This window comes from Ambystoma mexicanum, chromosome 3q (assembly GCF_040938575.1).
Source record: "Ambystoma mexicanum isolate Mex_15411 chromosome 3q, UKY_AmexF1_1, whole genome shotgun sequence".
Lineage (NCBI taxonomy): Eukaryota > Metazoa > Chordata > Amphibia > Caudata > Ambystomatidae > Ambystoma > Ambystoma mexicanum.
The window spans coordinates 1,007,580,340-1,007,605,024 of record NC_090926.1 but is presented as its reverse complement, the minus strand read 5'-3'; the positions used below and the strand labels follow the sequence as shown (position 1 = coordinate 1,007,605,024).

Below are 24,685 nucleotides of genomic sequence, written 5' to 3'. Positions count from 1 at the left end.
GTAAAGTCACCATTGGCTTTATTAGACCTAAATTTACTAACAGAACTAGTACAAACCATCCTATTGTGGACATACTAGTAGGGGTAATTCGATTACAAGATGGTGCCTTGTGGCGGAGCACTCCGCGGCTGGTCTCTTCCCTGGTGGTGCAACGATCTTCAACTTTCCTTCAACGAGAGCATCTCTTCTCTTGGCAAAGCCCCGACTTGCATCCACCACCAGGAACAACTGCCCCCGCCGGAGCTGTGTCTCCACATACAAGGTACCGTGTCCGCCTGGCTTCCCTTGTGACGGTTAGCGTGAGGTGTCTTAATCCTCGCCTCTCCATTGGGTCGCCTCCAAGTCTTCTTAAACTTTGTTATGAACTGGTCCAATCTTTCTGTGACAATTTGCAACTAAGACTTGAAGTGCATTTCCACTGTGATACTTTTTGGGACATATCGCCTTGCCTCTCTCCGAGTGGGCCTGGCCTCTGAACTTTGCGATCTACAGTAGCCCCTGCCTTACTTGCCTTGCATTTGTTCGTAAAAGTGTTGGTACAAAGTTGATTTCATACCCTGCCTTTTCTCTCCCGTCCTAACGAATACTAGAGTGCCATCTAGGTTAAAGCATTCACCTCTGTCTGCAAATAAGTGGTGCCGTTGAGCCTAGACTTGTCGAACTATTGTTAGGGGGATTGATTTACTTATAGTAATTGTAATTGAAGTTGTTGGCCGTATTAGTGCCAGTGTGTTTTTCATAGATGTGTTTTTATAAATAACTATATATCTTTACACCTAAGCTCTGTTCCGTGTTTGCTTGTTCTACTGTGTAGATTGCCCTATTTTGTATACTCCACATACTGCCTAACTCTTCTTGAGGGAAGTCTGACTGCTCAGCCACAGCTACCAAGTGAATCTATGTGGTACAGACTGCTACCAAGTGGGTTTACTGCCAAACACCTGTAGTCCTAAATCTTTTGCAGTGGTCCCAGAGGGAACTGCACAGGTTTCCGCCTAACAGATCTAAATCTGTGGTCTATGCAATTGTCTGCACTTGCAAACTTATTTATGTAGGCAGTACAATACGAGAGCTAAGAACACGTATTCGGGAACATCTATCACTGATTGGGAGTCGGGATGCGAAACTCCCATTGGCACAACACTGTCAACGCAATAACCAAATGAGTGATTAGAAAGATCAGATTTATAGGTCGACAGAAAGTCACCCTAGGTTGCTGGGGTGGAAACAGAGAATTGCGTTTAAGACAAGAGGAAGCATGTTTGAGCTGTATGTTCAGATCAGCTGAACTTGGTTTAAACTCGGATAATGAAATGGCATCATTCCTGTAGAGTGCAACACACTCCTTTAAGAAACCTAGACTTGATGTATATGCCAACATTATAATAACTGAAATAGTTTCTCAAAAATACATCCTTCCAAATTGAAATACTACCCAAAGGAAGTAATCGAGACATGTCATTTCAGGCGATTTATGAAACTGTCTATATGCAACCTACATGATGGGGGTGGGGGGATAGAGTACCCCTGTTAGTATAACATAACTGTAAAGAACAGTACTGAAATAAGAATTCTCTTCTGCAAAATAATAATTAGTAATTAGTCATAGCTGTGTATACTATACCCACTGTAATATATTCAATGTATGTAATTGTACTAGAAGTCTCACTCAAGATGAACTTGTGAGCAAGGGATTATTTTCCATTTATATTAAGCACTAGTTCCAATGTATGTGACTGTATTACAAGTTTGATTCAAGATGAACCTCGGACTAAAGAATATTCTCATTTGTCAAGTAAGATTGAAGCGTTCGAGAAGACGTAAGTAGAACAAACTGTCTTTTCACATGCGACAACCTAAGAGACAATCTAACATCTAGATCTAGCACAATGATATATAGTTCCAGGTGTCAAAAGCAAGGGATCACACTGCACTGAACATCGATACAGAAGACAAAAATTGGGATCATTATGTGGAACACTCCAAGCCTACAAGCAATGGACTAAATTGCACCCAATTTTGATCGTATCAGTCATGCATCAACATTATAAACGTGCAATAAAAATAATTAAAAAAAATGAAAATGACTAGATAATGGATAAATAGTAATTTTGGAATAACTAAGAGATCGGTGTGGCTTGACCATTTGCAAAGAGCAATCTGGCTAAATGCAATATTGTGTGTTTAAGAAACCAATACAATATGTAGACGCAACTATGGGAAGAAACACACCTTGCAGTATGACTAATACAGCTGATGAACCCTAAATATGGCCGCCGTCCTGAGCGGAGCAGTCAAAATAGAGGAAGGACGTAAAGTAACCATAACAACGTCTATATACATAGACCACACGAGTCGGCGTCTCCGATACCAATGGAGAGCCGACGAGAGAGACTAGAGTTTGCAGGTAAGCTCTTGGTTACCAGCCGACCCCCTACAATGCTAAACCAATAGCTAATGGAATGCGTCAGAGTGCTTTAATAGCAACTCACTCACGATGGACCTCGCTGCGTAAGCGGCTCTGGGTCAGACGCGATATATAAATGTAACCGACATCCAAACCAATTGGTAATAGAGAGATGGCTATGGAGCAAAGTCATTGACTGCACTAGACAGCAATGAAAAGTAATCCATATATGAGAAAAAAAAGATTTTTGCTTAAAAGACCACTCTAGAAATGTATTCTTGATGAGTTTCTCTGTGATTGTGCATGTAACAAATTAGATGAAAGAATTGAAGTATGAGTCGCTAGCAAATAATGCTAAATAGACTACTCTAGAATTGGTTTCCTGAAGAGTTTTGCTCTTTGAAATTGTGCATGGAATGCATCAGATGAACAAACTGTAAAATGCCAGGTGTTAAAACAACACAGAGGACCAAAGTATGTGCTAATTTCATTAGACCACTAAGGCAATGCCCTTAGTAAGGGGGTGGATACTACCACCAAACAGACTATCAAAGAGCCAATGGTGGTATTGATAGTAAGGTAGAACTGTTTACAGACTACCTCCGGGATACTTACTCATTTTGTTGCTTTTGTTCTCTTTTCTCATGCCGTCTCCTCCTTCAATTTCTCAAACGACCCTAAATCATCCTTCCCAGTCCCCATTCCCTCATCTGTGTGGTCCTATGAATATTACTGGTTTATATTTTTTTGACCAAATGTGTAATGGTTGTTAATGCCTACTGTGTTCTTTTGCTTCATTTTTATTTTATTGTATTACATCTATGTAATGGTCTTTTTATTTTTGGACGTATATAACAATGGATGTTTTTGAATGAAATAGTCATTGCCCTGATTTGAAAAAGGCACAAGAGATGCCGACACACGTGTCCCACAGAGGGCCCAAACTTTATGAAATCACTAAAATGCCAAAAAAAACTTCAAGCCATCAAATTTGCAAGTCTTTTTGTACAAACAGTGGTGCAGAGTTTTGCGTGAAACCCTTAATCAGTTTAGAAAGACAGCTCAGAGGGGTCCTTCTAAATCAACCGGTCAGGCCTTGCTGCACACGAGTGCGCGCAGGGGTTTTGGGTGCAGCCGGGACTGGTAGAGGGAGGTGGAAGTCGCTGGCATGAGAGTTAATTATTTAAGTGTATTTTGAGGGGGAATGTTTGTAGTGTGGAGGGTAGAAGGTGTGGCAGAAGGTTCAGTGGGGAGGGTACATGGTGGGGGAGAAGGTAAGTGTGGTTTGAGAGGAGCAGTGTTTTTTGCATGGAAAGGAGGGGGTGGTAGAATGTTTGTTTGTGTGGCTGTGGTTTGTGTATAAATATGTATGACGGGAAGGGAGCAAACAGAGGTTGGGGGTGGAACCCCCAGATTTAAAGGGAGAGTGCAGGCAGGGGATCGCTTTCATAGCAATCTGGAGGAGGGCATACATTGGTAAAAACGAATAGGTCTGTTTGGTGTGCGGCCATCAATATTTGAAAATATCCTATAGAACCCTTGATTTTAGCTGATGTCGACACTCTGCGAACTCGATTTACTGTATGCTCTGCTTGCTTCAAGAAGATGGGAATGGCTGAATTGGCACAGATTTTGTGTGAAATGTAACTTCTGGATTCCTTCCTACTACTTATACTGCCAGGTCATTGCTGCTTGCATTCTGACATGCTTTTTCTTTGTAGCGAATGGCAGGCCATGAGGGGCCACCATTGATGAATGGTGTGGCTTCTGAAAGCAACATGTATGACCACTGGCCGGACATGAAGGCAGGCCAGCCCAAATCACATTCTTCACAGCCACAGAAAATGAGTGATTCTTACTCCAACACGCTTCCTGTGCGCAAGAGTGTCGCTCCGAAGAGCAGTTATCCAGTTGGTGAGCAAGTTTGTGCTAATTAAATATTCTTATTGAAGCCTGGGCTCCTTGGTTCCCATTTGCCAGGCCAAAATAAAGGAATCTCACAATTTCTCAGAGCATGAAACTGGCTTTGGAGAGTTAACTAGTCATCACAATGACCATTTTTAAAGATAATGGTTTGGTCACGTCACCCGTTTGCATATTGAAGGTGTCTCAATTTTTTTCACATACTTGTCATTTGGTAGGGCTGTAGTAAAACCCTATGCGTATCCTGCATTCTATAAAGTAGTGGTAGCCTGCTCCATCCTACACATGAGGACTGCAAGTCCAGCAACAATGCTTATGGACTTTTTCTTATTAGGATACTTAGAATTGTACATGCTTAATTCCCCCGCTGACATTGGAGAGGGCATACATTGTACTCCTATCATCTGCTAATCGGCAATTAAGGCCAATTTAAGTTTAACCTGCTTCGTTGAGTGCAGCACCACAAAGCGGATAGGCTCTTTCCCTGGAGCAGGTTAGGTGTGCCAGAAAAGAACAAATGCAAGAGATTGTTATGCAGAAACCTAAAACTAGTTATCAGCAACTTTATTATACAATTTAGAAATAAAACCTTAAAAGGACCACCAATGATTGCTGGATCAAACCAACGATAGAAGATAATTACTTAAGTGACCAGCTGTTAATGGTATAAATTGAGGCCCTTTGTTCACAATAGCATGTGGCTCCCCATAACCTCAACCAAACATTGTAACCTCCCCAAGTAGGCTTCAGTTGCTTCGTTGGCGTATCTGTGCGCCCTTTAAATTGTGAATGATGAAAGTGAGCGTCTCCCCAAATGCAATAAGAACTCCCCAATGAGTCAATAACGGACACACCCCAGGAGGGATGGAGACCAAGACTAAGTGTGGGTGAAGATAAAACGTAAAGTTTATCCAAAACCAAAATAGGGCAAGCAGAGAACTCTGTAAACTCTGAGAGCGCTCTGCTAAAACATCAAACTTCACATTATATTACAAAATCACGCCGTCTCTGACGTGTGCTATAGGGGATACGTTGAGTTGCGGTCATTGGACAAAGGGAACAGGACAGTATCCATTCTGTAGGGGCGGTGCTCCCGGATTGGCTAGCACGGTGCTGGTTACTTCATGGAGCACGTGGGTCAGCTGGGCTCATCTGGGTGAGGTGCAGGGTCAGGCGAGATGTCCTAATCATGAAGATATGCCCTACCTAATGATCTGCCCTTGTGGCCACACATACCTTGCACATAAGTGATATCACTAGATGTTTGACCTAGACAATAAAAGTGCGACTACTTGGGTCCAGGTGTCTAATTCACCATATTACATTGACACATTCATTATACATTGCCTTAGATCCCATGAGAGAATGGTTTGTTTGTTAGTGTAAAGAGAATATATTGGCACACATTGGATCAGGGGTCTGGGGTGAGCTGGGGTGGTACATTAGAAAGGGCCTGCAGTCATTGCATCAAAAAGGCTTTGGGGTAAGGGGCTTATTGTCTATTTCTTTGACCAGAGTCCGGGGGTGCAAGGCGAGTTCATGGTAACATCATGTGTCAAAGGGCTGAGGGGAGGGTGGATACTTGGTGCAGGCTCAGCGGAAGGGTGAGCGGTTACATTTGTAGCATCACAGCATCAGTGAAACAAGGGCCTTTAGCCCTGCATGAGGGGGGAGAATGGTGGGGGCTGAGTGTGCAGCACTGCAAGAGAGGGGAGAGAAGGCCCTGTGGCCTGCTGCCGGTCCATTTTGTGGGGTTACATACAAATCGTTAGGATGCGAGGTAGAATTAGGTCAGTATGGTTGCAGGTATATTGAATAATATGCGAGTTCGGAGTATAACATGGGACATACATTTATGTTTATAATGAGCATCATATTACAAAATATATTCTATCTACAATAACCTTGTGGCTTTTATCGTTTTGCATTATACACAGTTAGAACCGTATGCTAGCTAAACATGTTTGTGAACATACATATATTGGAAAACCAGTGAGTATCTGGATCATGTACCTTGCATCATCTCGAACAAGTAAATTAACATATCATACATCAGTGCGAGTGTTTGGCAGAGAATAAGATTCGCCCAACAGTATGGGGCCTAGGCATATAACTAATAGCTTTTGTGCATTAAAATAGTTATAGATCTTGTTTCGTTTCATAGAATCAGCCCCTTCATACACAGCTACAGGAGGGCATTTATAACCTTTACAGACGGATTAGCAGTGGTCGATGAAACAGAGTGGCACACTAGCGTGGCACCACTAGGGGGTCTTGAAGACCTTTCCTCCCATACAATGACCACAGACTGGATGTTGATTTGAGGTCTTGATATGTACCGTAGTAGCAGATAAATTAACACTGGGAGCGCTGATATGATCCTTGCGTGAAGGAAATGCAGTAACTGTTGCAAAGTAGCCTCTAGTAAGGGAAAGCTTTTTGATTTTTAAATTTTAAAGAAATGCACCAAATTCAAAGCCTTTTAAAAGTGTAGCCCATCCTTGTCTCGGGGGAATAAAGTAGGGAAAGGGATTGTATCCAAACACAAGACTGTGATCTAAAATGTAGTCCCTCGCTAATGTCTGAAAACATTTTCCTTGTCAATAGTTGAAAATAAGACCTTGCCACGATCCAGCTCCATGGCTGCTGGACTGGAGAGAAACGGCAGAATGAGGGTGCAAGCCATCTTCTCCCATGCTGCTGGTGACAATGGCACCCTCCTGAGCTTCCACGAGGGGGATTTCATCACTCTGCTTGTCCCCGAGGCCAGAGACGGGTGGCACTATGGCGAGAGCGAAAAAACCAAACTGTAAGTAACGTGTGCATGTTTAAATCCATGAGTACCAACGTGTCCCTCAAAGGGCGTAATCCTTGTTCCAGATCTAAGACAGCTGGAATAGATAGGATCAAATTAGGTTTTAACATACACATTTTTAAATCAATATTCTAGGGGATTTGGGTCCTCCGACGTATTCCATATTTATGACAGGTAATGTCCACAGCTGTGCTGCTTCGGAAAATCTTTGGCTCCTGCGTCGATGTCGTCGATGCGCCATCCCCGAGGACCTCCATCGGCCGACGTCACCCGATGTGATAAGTAGGACGCACGACGCCCATAGCCTCAGTTCAGTTTTTTCCGCGAACGTGTTCGGTTTGTGTGAAGACCTGTTTGTGACGATGTCTTTCTCATCTTCAACCCGCGTCTGGGCTTCAAGAACTGCGGGGACTGTGGGTCCAAGATGTCGGTCACGGACTCGCACGACGCCTGCCTCTGGTGCCTCGGGGAGGCCCACGATGCGGATGACTGTCGACTGCCAGTCGCCCATGGCAAAGAGCTTGCGGGAACGCAAGAAGAAGCTGTTGGTAGGCCAGGTGTCTAAGCCCCGGAAGTCGAGGTCTGCGGGGCTTTCGACGGATGACTTGAGGGGCGACTCTCCGCGTCATCGTCGGAAGTCCAGTGGGTCTCCTTCCAGGAGTCGGTCTCGCCACTCCTCTGCCTCTTCGAGGCATTCCCGGAAGCGCCGGCATAGGTCGCCTTCCCCGTCCTCTTCCGAGGACTCCGCCCGTCGGCGGGTCGCTTATCCCTCCATGCAAGCGACACCGGAGGAATGTGCTTCCTTCGGGAAGCAGATGCTAGCGATGCTTGAATCGCAGGGCACCGGTCCGTCCGCGCCTCTGAGTGGGGTCGGTCGGCACCGGTCGAGAAACACTGCTCGTACGCCTTCGGGCTCGGGAGGTCCCGCTCGAACAAGGGGAGCCATTCTCGCCATGCCCGTTCCAGGTCCCGGTCCCCGCCGCGCTAGAGACCGTGTGATCCTGTGCCGTCTTCAAAGAAGACGTCGACGCCTGTGGCGCCGAGGTCGTCGACGATTTCTCTCGAGGCTCCGTCTCCGAGGGGGTCGTCGACGCCGTCGGCGCCTGGGTTGTCGAGAGACACGCTCGGAGCTCCGGCTTCGTGGCCTGTGTCGATGCCGTCGATGCTGGCGGCGCTGCAGCTGACGTCGACGCTGATTCGCTCGACGTCGACGCCTTTTCTGCCGGCGCCGACTCGTTCGCCGCCCTCGACACCTTTCGAGGCGGTGGTGTCGGAGGGGCCCCGTGGCACGGGGTTTGCCCCTAGAAAGGCTCTGGTTAAGGCCAGGCACTGCTTTGGTCCCCAGAGGTCTTCCTCTCCCCGCCTGGAGTAAATTTCAGAAGGTGATGAAGGCTCTGATGGCGGCTTGGTTCCGGTTACGGTTCCGGATGAACTTATCTCGGGCCATAGTCAGTCTGATGACCTGCGGCAGTCGCTGCATGATGCCAGTGGACTGGACACCTCTCCGGAGGTGGAGTTTTGTAGGCTGGAGCCTGGCACTCATGCCGATTCTTCATATCTGCGCCTTATGTCTCGGGTCACCGAGTACTTGGGTTGGTCGGCTCCCCCAGGGGAGTTCGTTCAGGATGATCTCACGGACATCCTTGATCTCGGTCCACCCACTGACCCGGTTTTGCCTTTTAATATGGCTTTGCAGAGAAGGGTGGCGGCGGCTAGGACTGCTCTGGAGAGTCTCCCGGCAGTGGGCAAGTCTTTGTCGCGAAAATACCGTCCAGCCAGTAGCGACCCCTGCTACTTGTCTAGGCATACCACACCGGAGAGTTTGGTGGTGCAGGCGGCTACAGCCTCGGGATAGGGACGAGAAACGTTTTGACGGCTGGCCGAAAAAAGTGTTTTCTTCGGGGGGTATGGCGCTTCAGGCGGCCAACTCCATATGTGCCTGGTCTCGTTTCACAAACACACACTCTGTGGAACTGTTGCATTAGCGGCTGAACATATTCCTGAAGGGGACCGAACGGGATGGTTTCCTTGCTATGGTTCAGGATGGCAAGGATGCCCTGTGTGAGACCGTTCAGTTGGGTTTGGACATGGCGGATTGTGTCAGCCGGTCAATGGCGGCAAGCACCGTAATGCGCAGGTTTTTGTGGTTGCGGAAGTCTGGGTTCGCTCCCGATGTGCAGTCCCGGCTCCTCAACATGCCCTTTGACGGTGAACACCTTTTTGGCAGCAAGGCTGACGAGAGCCTTGAGAGGTTGCAGACCTCCTTTCGCTATTACTCTTCCTTCAGTAAAGCGAGGGGAGCTAGCAGTCAAAGAGGCCATCTTAAGAGTGCCAGAGGTGGAAACAAAGGTACTTGAGGTGCCAAGGCCGCACGGGCAGTTGCCTCTTTGCCCTTGGGCAATGCCGCAGCCGCTACCACACAGTCATGAGGCCAGGTCCCATGGTTCGCCGGTTGGGGGAAGGCGGGCGCAGCATCTTGTAGAGTGGCAAGCCATTACTTCGGATGTGTGGGTTCTGGAGATCGTAACCCACGGCTACTGTCTTCCTTTTCGGCAGAGGCCTCACGACAATCCACCAGGAAACCTCTCTTTGAAGTGTCCGGATCCGCTCCTTGCGCAGGAAATTCAAGCCTTGCTGGAGAAAGGCGCCATAGAACTGGTGCCTGTAGCGGAGAGGAACAAGGGATGGTATTCCCCTTATTTTTTGATTTCGAAGAAAGACTGGGGATTGAGACCCATCATGGGCTTGCGCGGTTTGAACAAACTCCTCAGGAAGGACAAGTTCAAGATGGTGACTCTTTCTCAAGTCCTCCAGGCCCTTCAACTTCAGGACTGATTGGTGTCTCTCGACCTCAAGGATGCTTACTTCCATGTGCCGATCCATCCCAAGCACAAGAAGTACCTGATATTCGCGTTAGGCGACTCGCACTTTCAGTTTCGGGTCCTGCCGTTCGGATTGACCTCCGCCCCAAGGGTTTTCACCAAGCTCATGGTGGTGGTGGCAGCGCATCTCAGGAAAGGGGGATTCACGTCTACCCCTACCTGGACGATTGGTTGATCAGGGGGAGCTCTCCCGAGCAAGTCCTGGATCATCTGTCCGTCACCTGCCACTCCCTTCACAGGCTGGGCTTCTCCCTCAATTTAAAGAAGTCCCATTTGACACCAACGCAGCGGCTCCAATACATCGGAGCAGTGCTCGACACGTCCCTGGGGCAGTATTTTCCTCCTCAGATGAGGGCTCTTCACATTCAGCAGATGGTGAAAAAGTTTCAATTTGCCCAGGATCTCCCAGCGTCCGAGTTCTTGAGACTGCTCGGCCTCATGGCATCCTGCATTCTTCTGGTGCCAGAGGCTCGTCTGCGGATGAGATCTTTGCAGTGGGCACTCAAGCTCCAGTGGTCTGTCCTCCGGCAGGCTGTCGGACCCTGTTCAGGTGCCGTCCTCGGTAGCCCGGGACCTTCTGTGGTGGGCCGTCGAGGGCAATCTGATGAAGGGGGCCCCATTTTGGCTGCCCTGGCCGGAGGTGATGATCCTGACGGACGCATCCCTCACGGGATGGGGAGCTCATGCCAACAAGTTGACAGTCAGCGGTCGTTGGTCTCCGTTGGAGTCCAGACTCCATATCAATCTGTTGGAGCTGAGGGCCGTCAGGCTTGCCCTGAAGGCTTTTCTGCCGACTGTGCGCGGAAAGAGTGTCCTGATTCTAACGGACAACACGGTGGCCATGCACTACCTGAACAAAAAGGGGGGGGGGGCAGGCTCACTTCCGCTGTGCAGGGAGGCGATGCAGCTCGAATTCTGGGCCATCCAGCAGGAAGTTTCGATCTCGGCTGTTCATCTGGCCGGAGACGACTATGAGACGGCTGATGCTCTGGCAGGCAGAGCTCGATCTCTCACGAGTGGGAGCTGACTCAGGAGATTCTCCTGGAGATCTTCGCCCTTTGGGGGACCCCTCAAGTGGATCTCTTCGCCTCCAGTGTCAACTGGAAGTGTGAAAGGTTTTGCTCGCGGGAATTTCCTCCAAAAGGAGCCTTAGGAGACGCGTTCGTGGTGGAGTGGTCATTCCCACTGCTGTACGCGTTTCCTCCAGTCCCCGTCATCCTGCAAGTGCTGCCGAGGTTGCGGAGGTTCGGTTCCCAGATGATCCTCATTGCTCCGGCATGGGCCTGGAGGGCCTGGTACCCGGACCTTCTAGACTTGTCCATCTGCCCTCCACGTCGTCTTCCCTACCGAGACGATCTGCTCTCACGGGAGGGGGGTCAGGTTCTCCATCCAGAGGTCAGATCCCTCAATCTTCACGCTTGGCTTCTGAAAGGTTGAGATATAAGGATTGGGACCTCCATGAAGACGTGATGGAGGTGTTGCTCTCGGCCAGGCAGCCGGCAACTAAGTCTCTGTGCCGTTGGAGAAAGTTCTGCGACTGGTGCAGAGTTCAGAATGTGGATCCTTTTGAATGTGGCATTCCCATGGTTCTGTCTTTTTTGCTTTCTTTGGCCCACAGGGGCTTGCAAGTGCGGACCATTAAAGGTTACCTGGCGGCGCTGTCCGTATTTAAGCGCTCGTCTGAAGAGTGTTCCTATTTTAAAATTCCTTTAATTTCGCAGTTTTTGAAAGGGCTCACTAATGTGTTCCCTCCGTCACCTTTTCTGGTGCCAGGTTGGGATTTGAACCTTGTTCTTAAGTTTCTTATGGGTGGAGAGGGCGCTAGAGAGCCGTCCAAGATGGCGGCCTCCCTGTGAGCTCCGCGGAGCTCCCCTAAAATCCTGATCAATCAAAGCATCTGTGGTGTGCAAATTGTCCGCAGTCACCACCGGTTTGTAGCCAAGGCGAATCCGAGCAGAACGTGGTATTTCATCCGTCGACCCTCGGAGGCCGAGTCCCGATTCCTCGAAGGTGAAGAGCTCCCCCCCCTCATCCCCGTGCGAGCGGGGCACAGTCACAGGCCAGGCGCAGAGGGGCCCGCGTGAGGAGGACTGCTGGCAACGGAGCAGGCCTGAGACTCGAGGGCGCCGATCGGGCGGCGCCGATTGAGCCTCGTCGGTGCATTGGCCCCCGAGGAAGAACCAACACGGACGAGCGCCGGAGGGCTCTCCGAACGCCGCCGAGGAACAGGTACGCGCGCCCCGTGCACCCTCGCTCGCATGTCCCAGATGGATCCCCGGCTCTCCCGAGTGACATTCAGTTTACAAGAAAGCGCAAGAGCGTGGGGGTCCATGTCATGATCACTGCTTCCAAGGAGCCAGGATCAGTCCAACGTCCTTGGAAGCAGGCCCCTAACCCTGATCCTAGGCACCAGCCGGTCCCCACAGGGACCTTTTGGACCTTGTCCTGGCGCCGGTGGCACCAGGCTCATCAGAAGCCTTGGTCCCGGCACTGGAAGCGCCGGGCTCATCATAGGTGTGAAGATGCTTGGGTGGACTTACCTGCGGCAGACCATGCTGCTGACTTGCCAGACTCTTAAAAGTCCTCTGTGAACTGGGACTACTTTTCTTACCTGGGTGGGGCAGCTCCACTCCACTGGAACTCTTCTGGAAGCAGGAACTCTTTTCTTACCTAGGCGGGGCCGTGGAAGGAGATGCCTCATCACTCCAAGGCTATTTAAACCACACCCGATTGATGAAACGTGCTTCGCGTTATTCTGCATCTGCAGCAGAACGCTCACCGAGTCTGCTCCAGCTTTTCTTCTTTGGATTCTGAACCTGCAAGAATTATACTCACCATTCCGGTACCCGAGCAACATCAGCACCTGCAAAAGATCAGAAACAACAGGTTAGCAGAACGAACTTTCACACGCAGTGTTTGCTTACCTGATCCATCGGCAGCGGCCGTGTCTCACGCTGCACCTTCGCCTGCAAAGACAAACAGCATTATTTTACTTACCGGCACGCCGTGCATTCCGGATTCCTCACGCTGCATCTGCACAAAGACAAACAGCATTATTTTACTTACCGGCACGCCGTGCATTCCGGATTCTTCACGCTGCATCTGCACAAAGACAAACAGCATTATTTTACTTACCGGCACGCCGTGCATTCCAGATTCTTCACGCTGCATCTGCACAAAGATAAACCGCAGTGTTACACTCACCGGCACGTGGCGATTTCCGGATTTCTTCTTTCTGCATCGTCGCCTGCAAAGACAAAGAAAGAGACAGTAAGAGCGCTTGCCATACTTACAGACTAAAGGTGTCCAGAAACTTACCGGTCGTGCAGACAACGACGGTACTCATCCTCTGAAGTCAAGAGGCTAACGTTTCACCAGTGAAGGAACTGGCAACGGCACCCTGCACTAGACGCAGATGGAGAGCCCGGCATTCACCTATCTAAGGTGAGCAAGTTGACCTGGGAGGGGGGTTCAACAGACAAGCTGGGAGGAGAGAGATAGGGACATTCAACAACCCAGACCTTTAATCCCCATATTATTTCACCTGCAGAAACCTCACCCTTCGAGTTCGACACACAGTGCGGAGAGGTTCGACCCCAAAAGCCAACCGAATCCTGCACATCACGTTTCGTGTTACGGACACCTTCCTGCCAAGACCCGCTCCTCCGTGGGAATCAGGTGAGCGTTACACAACGCGAAGCCCACCACTAAACTCCTACCCAGGCGCAATGGAAACTTCAGATACCGATCAACTAGCCCAGTTGCTTGGGGAATTAAGAGCAGAAGTACATGCAGCTCGCCAGGAAACAAGCTCCCTAAGAAGAGAACTGATAATTTCTAAGGAGCGAACAGAGGACCTTGCTAGGCAGTTGTTACAAACTCAGGCAGGACAAACACCTTTGCCCGTTCCAGGAGGGAGTTATCCTTCTGCATCAACTTCAAACCCAGTGCAAATCAATCTGCCCGGTAATGTGCCCTTGGCTCCGCCCGAACGCTTTGCTGGTGATCCAAAGAAATTCGCAGTGTTCATCAACCAGTGCCGCCTGCATTTCTTGTGTCGACCAGCTGCATTCCCAACGGACCAGGCCAAGGTAGCTTTCGTGCTTTCTTATCGCAGTGGCAGTGCTGCTGATTGGTCAATCCCTTTAGTCACCCAGGATGATCCGGTTTTACACGATTTTCAAGCCTTCCAGTCCAGCATGGAGAAACTGTTCGCAAGACATGCACAAGGGCAGGCCTTGGACGATGAACTTCTCTCATTACGACAGGGTAACCAAGACCTCTTGGCTTATATAGCCTCTTTCAATAGACTCATAGTGGAAACACAATGGCCCGAGGACAAGAGAATAACGCTTTTTTACAGAGGCCTGCTTGGAGAGCTCAAGGATGTGCTAGCGCAGGTTGTGAATCCTCCACAAGAATGTTCAGACTATATTGACTTGGTTGTCCAACTAGACCATAGACTACAGAACAGGAAGGCAGATCGTTCCAGATTTGATACCCGAGTGTTTTCCAAACCACAGACCTCGAATAAGGGAGCTGACACTGTGGAACCCATGCAAATAGGGGGCATGAGAGGACCTTTAACCCAGAAAGAGCGGGAAAGAAGAAGGCAGCTGCAATTATGCCTCTATTGCGGTAATTCAGGACACTTTCTTCGGGACTGTCCCGTGAAACCAGCTAAGAAGACTGTAGGAGCCGCTGATACCTGTACCACAAGTTCTGAGCAGGGAAACGACCTCGCCCGACAAGAGTAGAGGTCCTCTTGCCGAGCGTTAAGATCTGTCCCGTGACCTCGCATTTCGTGATACCCATGGTCCTCATTAGTCCTGAACGTCCGGATCGTTTGCATGCAATTGAAGCTTACATTGACAGCGGAGCAATCAGTAACTATGTGGACCGTGAAATGGTATCAAGGATGAATCTACCCACCCCTTGTCCCTAAGGCAGTAAAAGACGTCATCACTACTGTGGATGGCACGGAGATAGCTTCCGGACCAGTAACGCATGCCACCCAAGAAGTGACGCTGTTGAGTCATAATGGACACCGGGAGAGAATAGTGTTCGATGTAATCAAGGCCCCTCAGTTCCAGATCATTCTGGGAATCCCTTGGTTAGAGAAGCACAACCCTCAGATTGATTGGCGAGCAAAGACGGTTCAGTTTCCAGAGTGTTCTACCACTTGTTATCCTCGACCTGATGTTTCACTGGCGACGATCTCTTCTGAGGAGATTCTCAAATTGCCTCCCGAATACCAAGAGTTCCAAGACGTCTTCCAGAAGGATCAAGCTAACACCCTACCTCCTCATAGGTCTTACGACTGTCAAATAGATCTGATACCTTGAACAACCCCTCCTTGCAGCAGGATCTATGCCCTCGCCGAGCCCGAGAACATTCACCTCCGACAGTACCTGGACCAATACCTAGCTAACGGGTTTATCCGTCCTTCAAAATCTCCAGCTTCATCGGCTTTGTTCTTCGTTCCGAAAAAGGAAGGAGACCTTAGGACTTGCATAGATTACCGCTCCCTGAATCAGATCACTGTTAAAAACAGATACCCGTTACCTTTGATCCCTGAACTCCTGGACCAAGTCAAAGATGCCTGTATATACACAAAGCTGGATCTCAGAGGAGCCTACCACTTGGTACGGATCAAAGAGGGCGATGAATGGAAAACGGCCTTCCGCACCAAGTACGGGCTATTCAAATATCAAGTGATGCCCTTTGGACTGTGTAATGCTCCTGCTGCTTTCCAATATTTTATGAACGATGTCCTCAGAGAACTTATTGACGTATGTGTAGTTGTCTACATTGACGACATCCTCGTCTATTCATCATCTGAAGAAGAACATCAGAGACATGTTAAAAAGGTTCTCGAGAGATTGCGTCAACATAGTCTTTTTGCTAAGCTTGAGAAATGCGTCTTCATCGCAACGGAAGTCGAGTTCCTGGGATTCATACTGTCACCTAACGGAGTCCATATGGATTCAAAGAAAGTTGATGCAATTATCAAGTGGCCATCACCGACCTCTGTAAAAGGAGTTCAAAGCATGTTAGGATTCGCTAACTTTTACCGCAGATTCATTCCTGAATTTTCCCGGATAGTCCAGCCCATCACCGCTCTGTTGAAAAAGAACAAACGTTTTGAGTGGTCTTCTGAAGCGGAACAAGCTTTTCAAGACTTAAAAGCTAAATTCATTTCTGCACCTGTTTTAAAACACCCTCGCCCAGAACTACCTTACATCATGGAAACGGATGCTTCTAGTCTTGCTATGGGTGCAGTGTTATCACAAAGAGATTCGGTCACAAACCAACTACATCCGGTTGCCTTTTGGTCCCGCAAGTTTTCGCCTCCTGAGATCAACTATTCAATTACAGACAAGGAACTTTTGGCCATCAGATCGGCCTTTAAAGCCTGGCGGCATTATCTTCTAGGAGCCAGACACACAGTCACCGTGATGACTGACCACCGCAATTTACAATACCTAAAGACAGCCAAAGCTCAGTCTTCCAGACAACTTCGTTGGGCTCTGTTTCTAGCAGAATTTGACTTTTTAATTACTTATCGACCAGGCAGTAAGAACGGAAAAGCGGATGCCCTCTCCCGGATGGGAGTAGATGAACATTTGATCAATCCAGATCCAATACCCATAATCCCAGAACAAAGGATTTTGGGTTTGGTCAGCACTCAATCTTTTGAAGACATCAAGACCACGGTGAAATCGCTCCTAACTCCAACCGATTTGCAGGACTGGCAATTAAAGGGAAAAGATTTCTCAGTAGATCAAGACCTACCATATTTCCGAGGACAATTGCACTTGCCCTGTGAGAAACTACAAAAACAAGTAATCTCTGGTTATCATGATTCTCTAATGGAGGGGCACCCTGGCATTACCAAAACCATGGAAAAGATTAAAAGACATTTCTGGTGGCCATCGTGGAAAAGGGATATTAGAGACTTTGTAATCTCCTGCGGTGTGTGTGCCCAGAATAAAAGTCAAAAGCAAAGACCAGCCGGCCTATTACAGCCACTTGACATCCCTCCATGTCCATGGCATACCCTGTCCATGGATTTTATCACGGACTTACCTCCATGCTTGGGATATACTACCATCTTAGTAGTCGTGGATCTATTCTCGAAAATGGCTCACTTCATACCCTTGAAGGGTCTGCCTTCAGCCTCAGTATTGGCCCGGGAATTCTTGGCAAACATCGTTCGCTTACACGGTTTTCCTTCGGTTTTAGTCTCCGATAGGGGAAGTCAATTCATCTCCCACTTCTGGCGCAGTTGCTGTCGTCTAGCCCAAGTTGATGTAAGACTTTCGACCAGTCACCATCCCCAAACTGACGGACAAACCGAAAGGACAAACCAGACACTAGAACAATATCTACGCTGCATGCTCCAACAAACAGAAAACTCCTGGAAGGACATTCTTTGGATCGCTGAATACGCGTATAACAATTCGACTCATTCTGGAACCGGGAAGACTCCTTTTTTCTTGTTATATGGACACCATCCTAGAACCTCCAACCTGGATCCTCCCCAAGAAATTTAAGCACCTGCTGTGGATCACTTGCATTCGGAGATCCCCTGTGCTTTTAAGGAAGCCACTGCCCATCTGCAAAGAGCTAAAGCTCAATTCAAAAAGGCAGCCGATCGGCAACGTAAAGAGGCCCCTCACTACGCTGTAGGAGATCAAGTCTGGTTATCCACTAAGCACCTGCCTTTAAAAGGACCCCGCACGTTCATCCCGAGATACCTGGGGCCCTACCTCATATCTGCCATAATTAATCCGGTGGCTGCCAAATTGGAATTACCTACGCATATGAAAATACATCCAGTATTCCATGTCTCCTTATTAAAACCAGTACAACCAGAAACCCGATTGACTGAACTCCCGGAACCCGTTTTGGTAGACGGAGAACTCGAATTTTAAGTGAAGAACATCCTAGACTCCAAAATGTCCAGGTCTAAATTATACTATCTGGTTGATTGGAATGGATACGGTCCCCAGGAAAGGTCTTGGGAACCCTCAGAACACGTCCACGCACCTCGTCTGGTCAAGAGATTCCATCTGAATCACCCCGACAAGCCAAAGCACCCGGAGAAGACACACTTAGGAGGGGCCTTGAGGGGGGATACTGTCATGATCACTGCTTCCAAGGAGCCAGGATCAGTCCAATGTCCTTGGAAGCAGGCCCCTAACCCTGATCCTAGGCACCAGCCGGTCCCCACAGGGACCTTTTGGACCTTGTCCTGGCGCCGGTGGCACCAGGCTCATCAGAAGCTTGGTCCCGGCACTGGAAGCGCCGGGCTCATCATAGGTGTGAAGATGCTTGGGTGGACTTACCTGCGGCAGACCATGCTGCTGACTTGCCAGACTCTTAAAAGTCCTCGGTGAACTGGGACTACTTTTCTTACCTGGGTGGGGCAGCTCCACTCCACTGGAACTCTTCTAGAAGCAGGAACTCTTTTCTTACCTAGGCGGGGCCGTGGAAGGAGACGCCTCATCACTCCAAGGCTATTTAAACCACACCCGATTGATGAAACATGCTTCGCGTTATTCTGCACCTGCAGCAGAACGCTCACTGAGTCTGCTCCAGCTTTTCTTCTTTGGATCCTGAACCTGCAAGAATTATACTCACCATCCCGGTACCCGAGCAACATCAGCACCTGCAAAAGATCAGAAACAACAGGTTAGCAGAACGAACTTTCACACGCAGTGTTTGCTTACCTGATCCATCGGCAGCGGCCGTGTCTCACGCTGCACCTTCGCCTGCAAAGACAAACAGCATTATTTTACTTACCGGCACGCCGTGCATTCCGGATTCCTCACGCTGCATCTGCACAAAGACAAACAGCATTATTTTACTTACCGGCACGCCGTGCATTCCGGATTCTTCACGCTGCATCTGCACAAAGACAAACAGCATTATTTTACTTACCGGCACGCCGTGCATTCCAGATTCTTCACGCTGCATCTGCACAAAGATAAACAGCAGTGTTACACTCACCGGCACGTGGCGATTTCCGGATTTCTTCTTTCTGCATCGTCGCCTGCAAAGACAAAGAAAGAGACAGTAAGAGCGCTTGCCATACTTACAGACTAAAGGTGTCCAGAAACTTACCGGTCGTGCAGACAACGACGGTACTCATCCTCTGAAGTCAAGAGGCTAACGTTTCACCAGTGAAGGAACTGGCAACGGCACCCTGCACTAGACGCAGATGGAGAGCCCAGCATTCACCTATCTAAGGTGAGCAAGTTGACCTGGGAGGGGGGTTCAACGGACAAGCTGGGAGGAGAGAGATAGGGACATTCAACAACCCAGACCTTTAATCCCCATATTATTTCACCTGCAGAAACCTCACCCTTCGAGTTCGACACACAGTGCGGAGAGGTTCGACCCCAGAAGCCAACCGAATCCTGCACATCACGTTTCGTGTTACGGACACCTTCCTGCCAAGACCCACGCCTCCGTGGGAATCAGGTGAGCGTTACAGTCCACGAGCCTGGGCCCACATGAACAGTAAACAACATATCGGAAGGAGATACTCGGGGGGAGGGGGGGGTGTGTGATGCGACCCAGGGCCTCCTACGGGCGCACTGCTCAGCCGATAGCAAGCTGTATATATCGCCCACGGTGGATCGGCGGGCAAATCCGGCGCCCCCCCGCTTTCGCAAGCACTCATTCGCAAAAGAGGCCCCATGTGAATCCCCAACACCTCCGTGTAACACCGCCAGAATTCGAGGAAGCGTGATATACAGCACAGACTGTGGCCAAACGGCCCGAACCGGCCCAACGGCAAGACCTACAGAAAGTCACACCGCTGGAAAAACGACAAGCCGGGCGCCCCCGGACCCTTGACCTGCCTCCGTCTTCCCCCTGGCTCCCGCAACGCAGGCACCAATGGCGACCTCGAGGAAAACGGACAGATCTCAAAAAAAGCTGAACTTCGAGGGTAGCTTCACGACCAAAGCAACCACCTCGAACAGCAGAGCGCAGTCTCCATCCAGGTTGCAGCCCAGGATGAAGAGGAGGCCCACGGGTTCGACATCAGGGAAATCCTCCTTGAACTTAAGGCTGGGATCGGGGGGTTAGGAAGCAAACTCGACGCACTCTCCTCCAAGGTCGACCTACTCCAGCACCGGCTGGACAAACACGCCGACAAACTGGACACAGTCGAGCAGAGAGTGTCTGACCTCGACGATGGTGCAGCGGCCCTAACATCCAGAGTGGCCTCCCTAGAAGTGCAAATGAAAGCAGTAAACGCAAAGAACGAGGACTTGGAAGGCCGCTCTCGGCGCAACAACATCAGGATCGCGGGAGTTGGGGAACAACAACTCACCGCGTAAATGGAAGACTACGTTGAAAAGTTAAGTATGGACCTCTTTGGTACAGAGATCCTGTCCAAACTGTTTGTCGTGGAGAGAGCTCATCGAGTCCCCAACGCCAGACCGATCCCGGGGGCAAATCCCCGCCCAATCATAGCGAGATTGCTCAACTATAAGGATCGAGATGCTATCCTACGGGCGGCTAGGGAAAAAGGGGATCTCCAGTACGATGGCGACAAGATCCAGTTTTTCCCGGACTTCTCCCAAGCTGTCCAAGTGCAAAGAAGATCGTTTACAGCAGTGAAGCGCAGGTTACAAGAGAACCAGATACAATATTCCATGCTCTACCCGGCCAAACTCCGTATTCAACACGAACTCAGTTTTTTAACACCCCAGAGGAGACAAGCGACTACCTGGATCGCTACGGCTGTAGACCTGCCACTCTCAACAGAAGACCACAAAGGGGCGACAGACCAAGAAGAAACCCGCCGTAAAATTTACCCATAGGATACCCAAAGCGGCAGCACGAGACTTCATGGTTGACTAGAAACAACCACCACAGATCAATATTGCATCCGAAGAAGGGAGCCAGTCTCCTCTTGGAGGGCCACCTGCGCCCCGAGCACAGCAATGCTAGTTGTACTGTTAACATGGGATTGTTCATCACGGGCCTGTTGGGGGTTGGCCGTGCAGGGGAGGGAAGTTAGTTCAGCAAAACCGCCACAAACCGCATACCCCCGTTCCACGACAGTCACACGAAGAACTATGTACCTAACAACTGTCAAGTCCTCCCTGTTCCGCTATGGAAAGCGACTCCAGTCAATCCCGCGAGCCCCGGCTCGACATGATTACATTGACCCCTCTAGATGGCTTCGGCAACGTTGAAAATCGCCACCTGGAACATACGTGGTGGCAACAGGCCTACGAAAATGAGGAGAATTCTTCAATATCTTCGGAGACACAAAATCAACATAGCGATACTCCAAGAGACTCATCTGCTGCCCTCGTCGGAACAACATTGGGCCAGATCATGGGGATGCCATCGGTACTTCTCATCCTACTCATTCGCCAGAGGTGTCGCGATCCTGATCGACAAGAGAACTAATTTCAGCTTTATTGAGTCAAAGAAAGACACTGAGGGGAGGGCCCTAATGGTGAAAGGAATAATCACCGGGAAAGAGGTGGTGTTTGTGAACTCATACGCACCGAACACAGATGGACCTGATAATTTCAACTGGATAATGTCCCATCTAGACACGACCAACGCGACGACTGTGGTGTGGGGTGCGGACCTCAATACTACACTTGATCCCAGGCTCGACAAATCCCATAATACATCGGGAAACCCATCCAAGGCCAGTATTCGAGTTCGAGAGATTTGTCAGACCTTCAATCTATCTGACATGTGGAGAAGACACAACCGAGACAGCAGGGACTACACCTTCCGATCAGCCGTGCACAACACCAGTTCCAGAATCGATTATATCCTGGCATCCTCCCATAGCCCATTCAAATGGGGTGCGTTCCATATCCTTCCAAGGTCTTACTCCGACCATTCGATGGTTGTACTAGAGGTTACCCTTGCGGCCGTCGCAGTACCTGGCCTCAATTGGAGGTTCAAACCCGGTTCACTCAGACGCCGTATTTGCAGCAGAACTGCGACAAGAGATAGTCTCCTTCCTGGACATCAACCAAGACTCAGTAGACTCGTCGTGCACCATCTGGGAAACGCTCAAGTGCTATGTACGAGGAATTTGCCTGACTAAAGAAAATAGCTTATTGAAATCGATCCGGGGGGAATTATTCAGTAAAGAGCTTCGTCTGAAGGATCTAGAGCACATACTCTCCAATGCCCTAGATCCATGCACTCCAGCCGAGCTCAAAAAAGAACTCTTGGGGTTCAGGGAGACAGCGGACCGCGAATTGAAGTTCCTGGGTGCAGGCAACAGATCAGACAGTACGGAGAGGGGCAAAAACCAGATGCACTGCTGGCCCGGCTACTAACGATAGACAAAGTCCCACCCCGCATTGAATGTATCGCGGATACGCAAGGTCAGAAGGTTTACACAGAAGAGATCTCCAACGTATTCCGAGAATTCTATCAAAACCTGTATAGCTCAAAAGGAGCATCAGATCCCAACGCGATACAAGAGTACCTCAATGACACGGAACTATATTGGGTGAGCCAAGACCTGCGCGAACCCTTGAACGCGCCCATATCACTCGAAGAAATCCAGATAGCAATCAAATCCTTGCCTAACACCAAAGCCCCCGGACCTGATGGACTCAATGGTGAGTTCTATAAAGCACACGTGGAAATGGTGGCCCCCCTTCTTCAAGTCTATGAAGAGGCGGTGGAGCGAGGGAAACTCCCTCCCACGATGCGTGAGGCTAACGTAATGATGTTGCACAAAGCTGGCAAACCTACAGAAAACTGCGCTTCGTACAGGCCGATCTCACTAATCAACTTAGACAACAAAATCCTAGCTAAAATTCTGGCGACCAGATTACTCCCCTTGATGCCGGCACTGGTGCTGGGCGACCAAGCCGGGTTCATCCCGGGGCGTAGTACAACATACGGCATCAAGAGACTATTTGGCGTCATTGAGGCCCTGGACCCGACGCAACGGGCAATAGCAGTTCTATTAGATGCCGAGAAGGCGTTTGATTCAGTAGAGTCGCCCTTCATGTTCGCAACACTAAAGCAGATGGGTATGGGTAACTTCTTCCTGAAACTAGTAGCTTTGTTATATAACGAACCACGCTCATACATCACATTAGGGAACACCAGATCCACAGGGATCACATTGGAGCGCGGAACGAGACAGGGTTGCCCACTCTCGGCCCTTATCTTTGCCCTGGTGATGGAACCCCTGGCCTCAAGGCCTAGAGCCGAGCAGTTATGTCGAGGGTTAAAGCTGGGTCCTCACAGACTAATCGTCTCTTTATATGCTGACGACGTCATGCTGTTCGTCAGTGACCCCCAAACCAATCTCAACCCTGTAATGCGAGAGGTGATAAAATTCGGGTTAATGTCAGGCCTCAAAACCAATCATTCCAAATCGATAGTGTTCCCCCTGACCCCTTGCACTTCAGAGTTTGCAGATGACCACGGGTTTAAATGGGAAAACTCGAAGGTGCGCTATTTGGGGATCAATATGTCGCGAAGCCATCACGAGATATTTAGAGACAATTATGTAACTACACTGCAGTTATTACAAGAACGTATCCAGAGATGGAAATCTCTACCACTAACGCTGTGGGGCAGGTCCTCACTAACAAAAATGGTTATTCTCCCCAAACTTCTGTATCTCTTTACGAAATCCCGCTACTCCTCCCCAAATCCTTCTTATCAAAAATCAAGAGCTTGATCCTAGAGTTACTATGGGCGGGGAAACCAGCACGGGTAGCGTACAACACACTTACATTACCAATATCAAGTGGAGGTTTGGCTCTCCCCGATATAGAGAAATACTACTGGGCGGCCCAAGCCCAATTCCTAAGCCACTGGTACTCAACCCACTACATCAGATCACATGTGCAAGTGGAACGGGCCCTAGCTTCCCCCGACCTGTTAGCTGCAGTCATAATAAGCCACATTCCTGTGCCGCATAAAACGCTGAACACAGTCCTATCCACATATACGATATGGAAGAAGATCGCTAGCGAATACGGAGTGGCTATACGATTTTCCCCCCTGCTACCGATAAAATTCATCCCCGGCATCCCCCTCACGAATGAAAGAGTATTCCTGATATGGATAGATAAAATAGGGATAAAATCGCTGGGAGACCTCTTCCCAGAGGGCACCTTTCTGACCCCTCAAATGGCTAAAGACAGAGGAAGGAACACATCCTTGGATGTCTTTCTCTATTTTAGACTCCGCCACACCCTTCAGGGGCTATTTCCCACATTCCCTAAGCAACCCCCCACGTGGGATCTGTTACATAGCACAATTTTAGCACAAGGTGAAGGTTAGACTGGTGTCAACTCTGTACAAAACTTTGTTAAGAGACACCCAGAAACTTCAACCTAAAGTGCAACGAAAGTGGGAATCGGCTATACAAGAACCGATTAATGAGGAAGACTGGGCCTATATTCTTCGACAGACTCAAAAGGTAGCGTTAAATTCTCGATATAAGCTAATACACATTAACTTTGTGCACCAAACATACTACACTCCAGTCAGGAAACACGGACACCACCCAGAAGCGTCAGCCCAGTGCGAGAGATGCGCATTTGCCAACGCTGATTTTCTTCATCTGGCATGGGGCTGCCCTGGCATCCAGCGCTTCTGGACTTCCGTTACACAAATAACATCCGA

General features: G+C 49.3%; 1 protein-coding gene across 4 annotated transcripts in view; it reads left to right on the top strand.

Moving 5' to 3' along the window:
* BAIAP2 (BAR/IMD domain containing adaptor protein 2) overlaps positions 1–24,685 on the top strand; it is a 764,302-nt gene that overhangs the window by 519,025 nt on the left and 220,592 nt on the right. For all 4 annotated transcript variants that reach the window (XM_069655178.1, XM_069655179.1, XM_069655176.1 and 1 more), the window contains 2 exons: positions 4,129–4,321; positions 6,938–7,139. In XM_069655178.1, the coding sequence (XP_069511279.1) occupies positions 4,129–4,321; positions 6,938–7,139 (395 nt within the window). The remainder of the gene's footprint in view (positions 1–4,128; positions 4,322–6,937; positions 7,140–24,685) is intronic.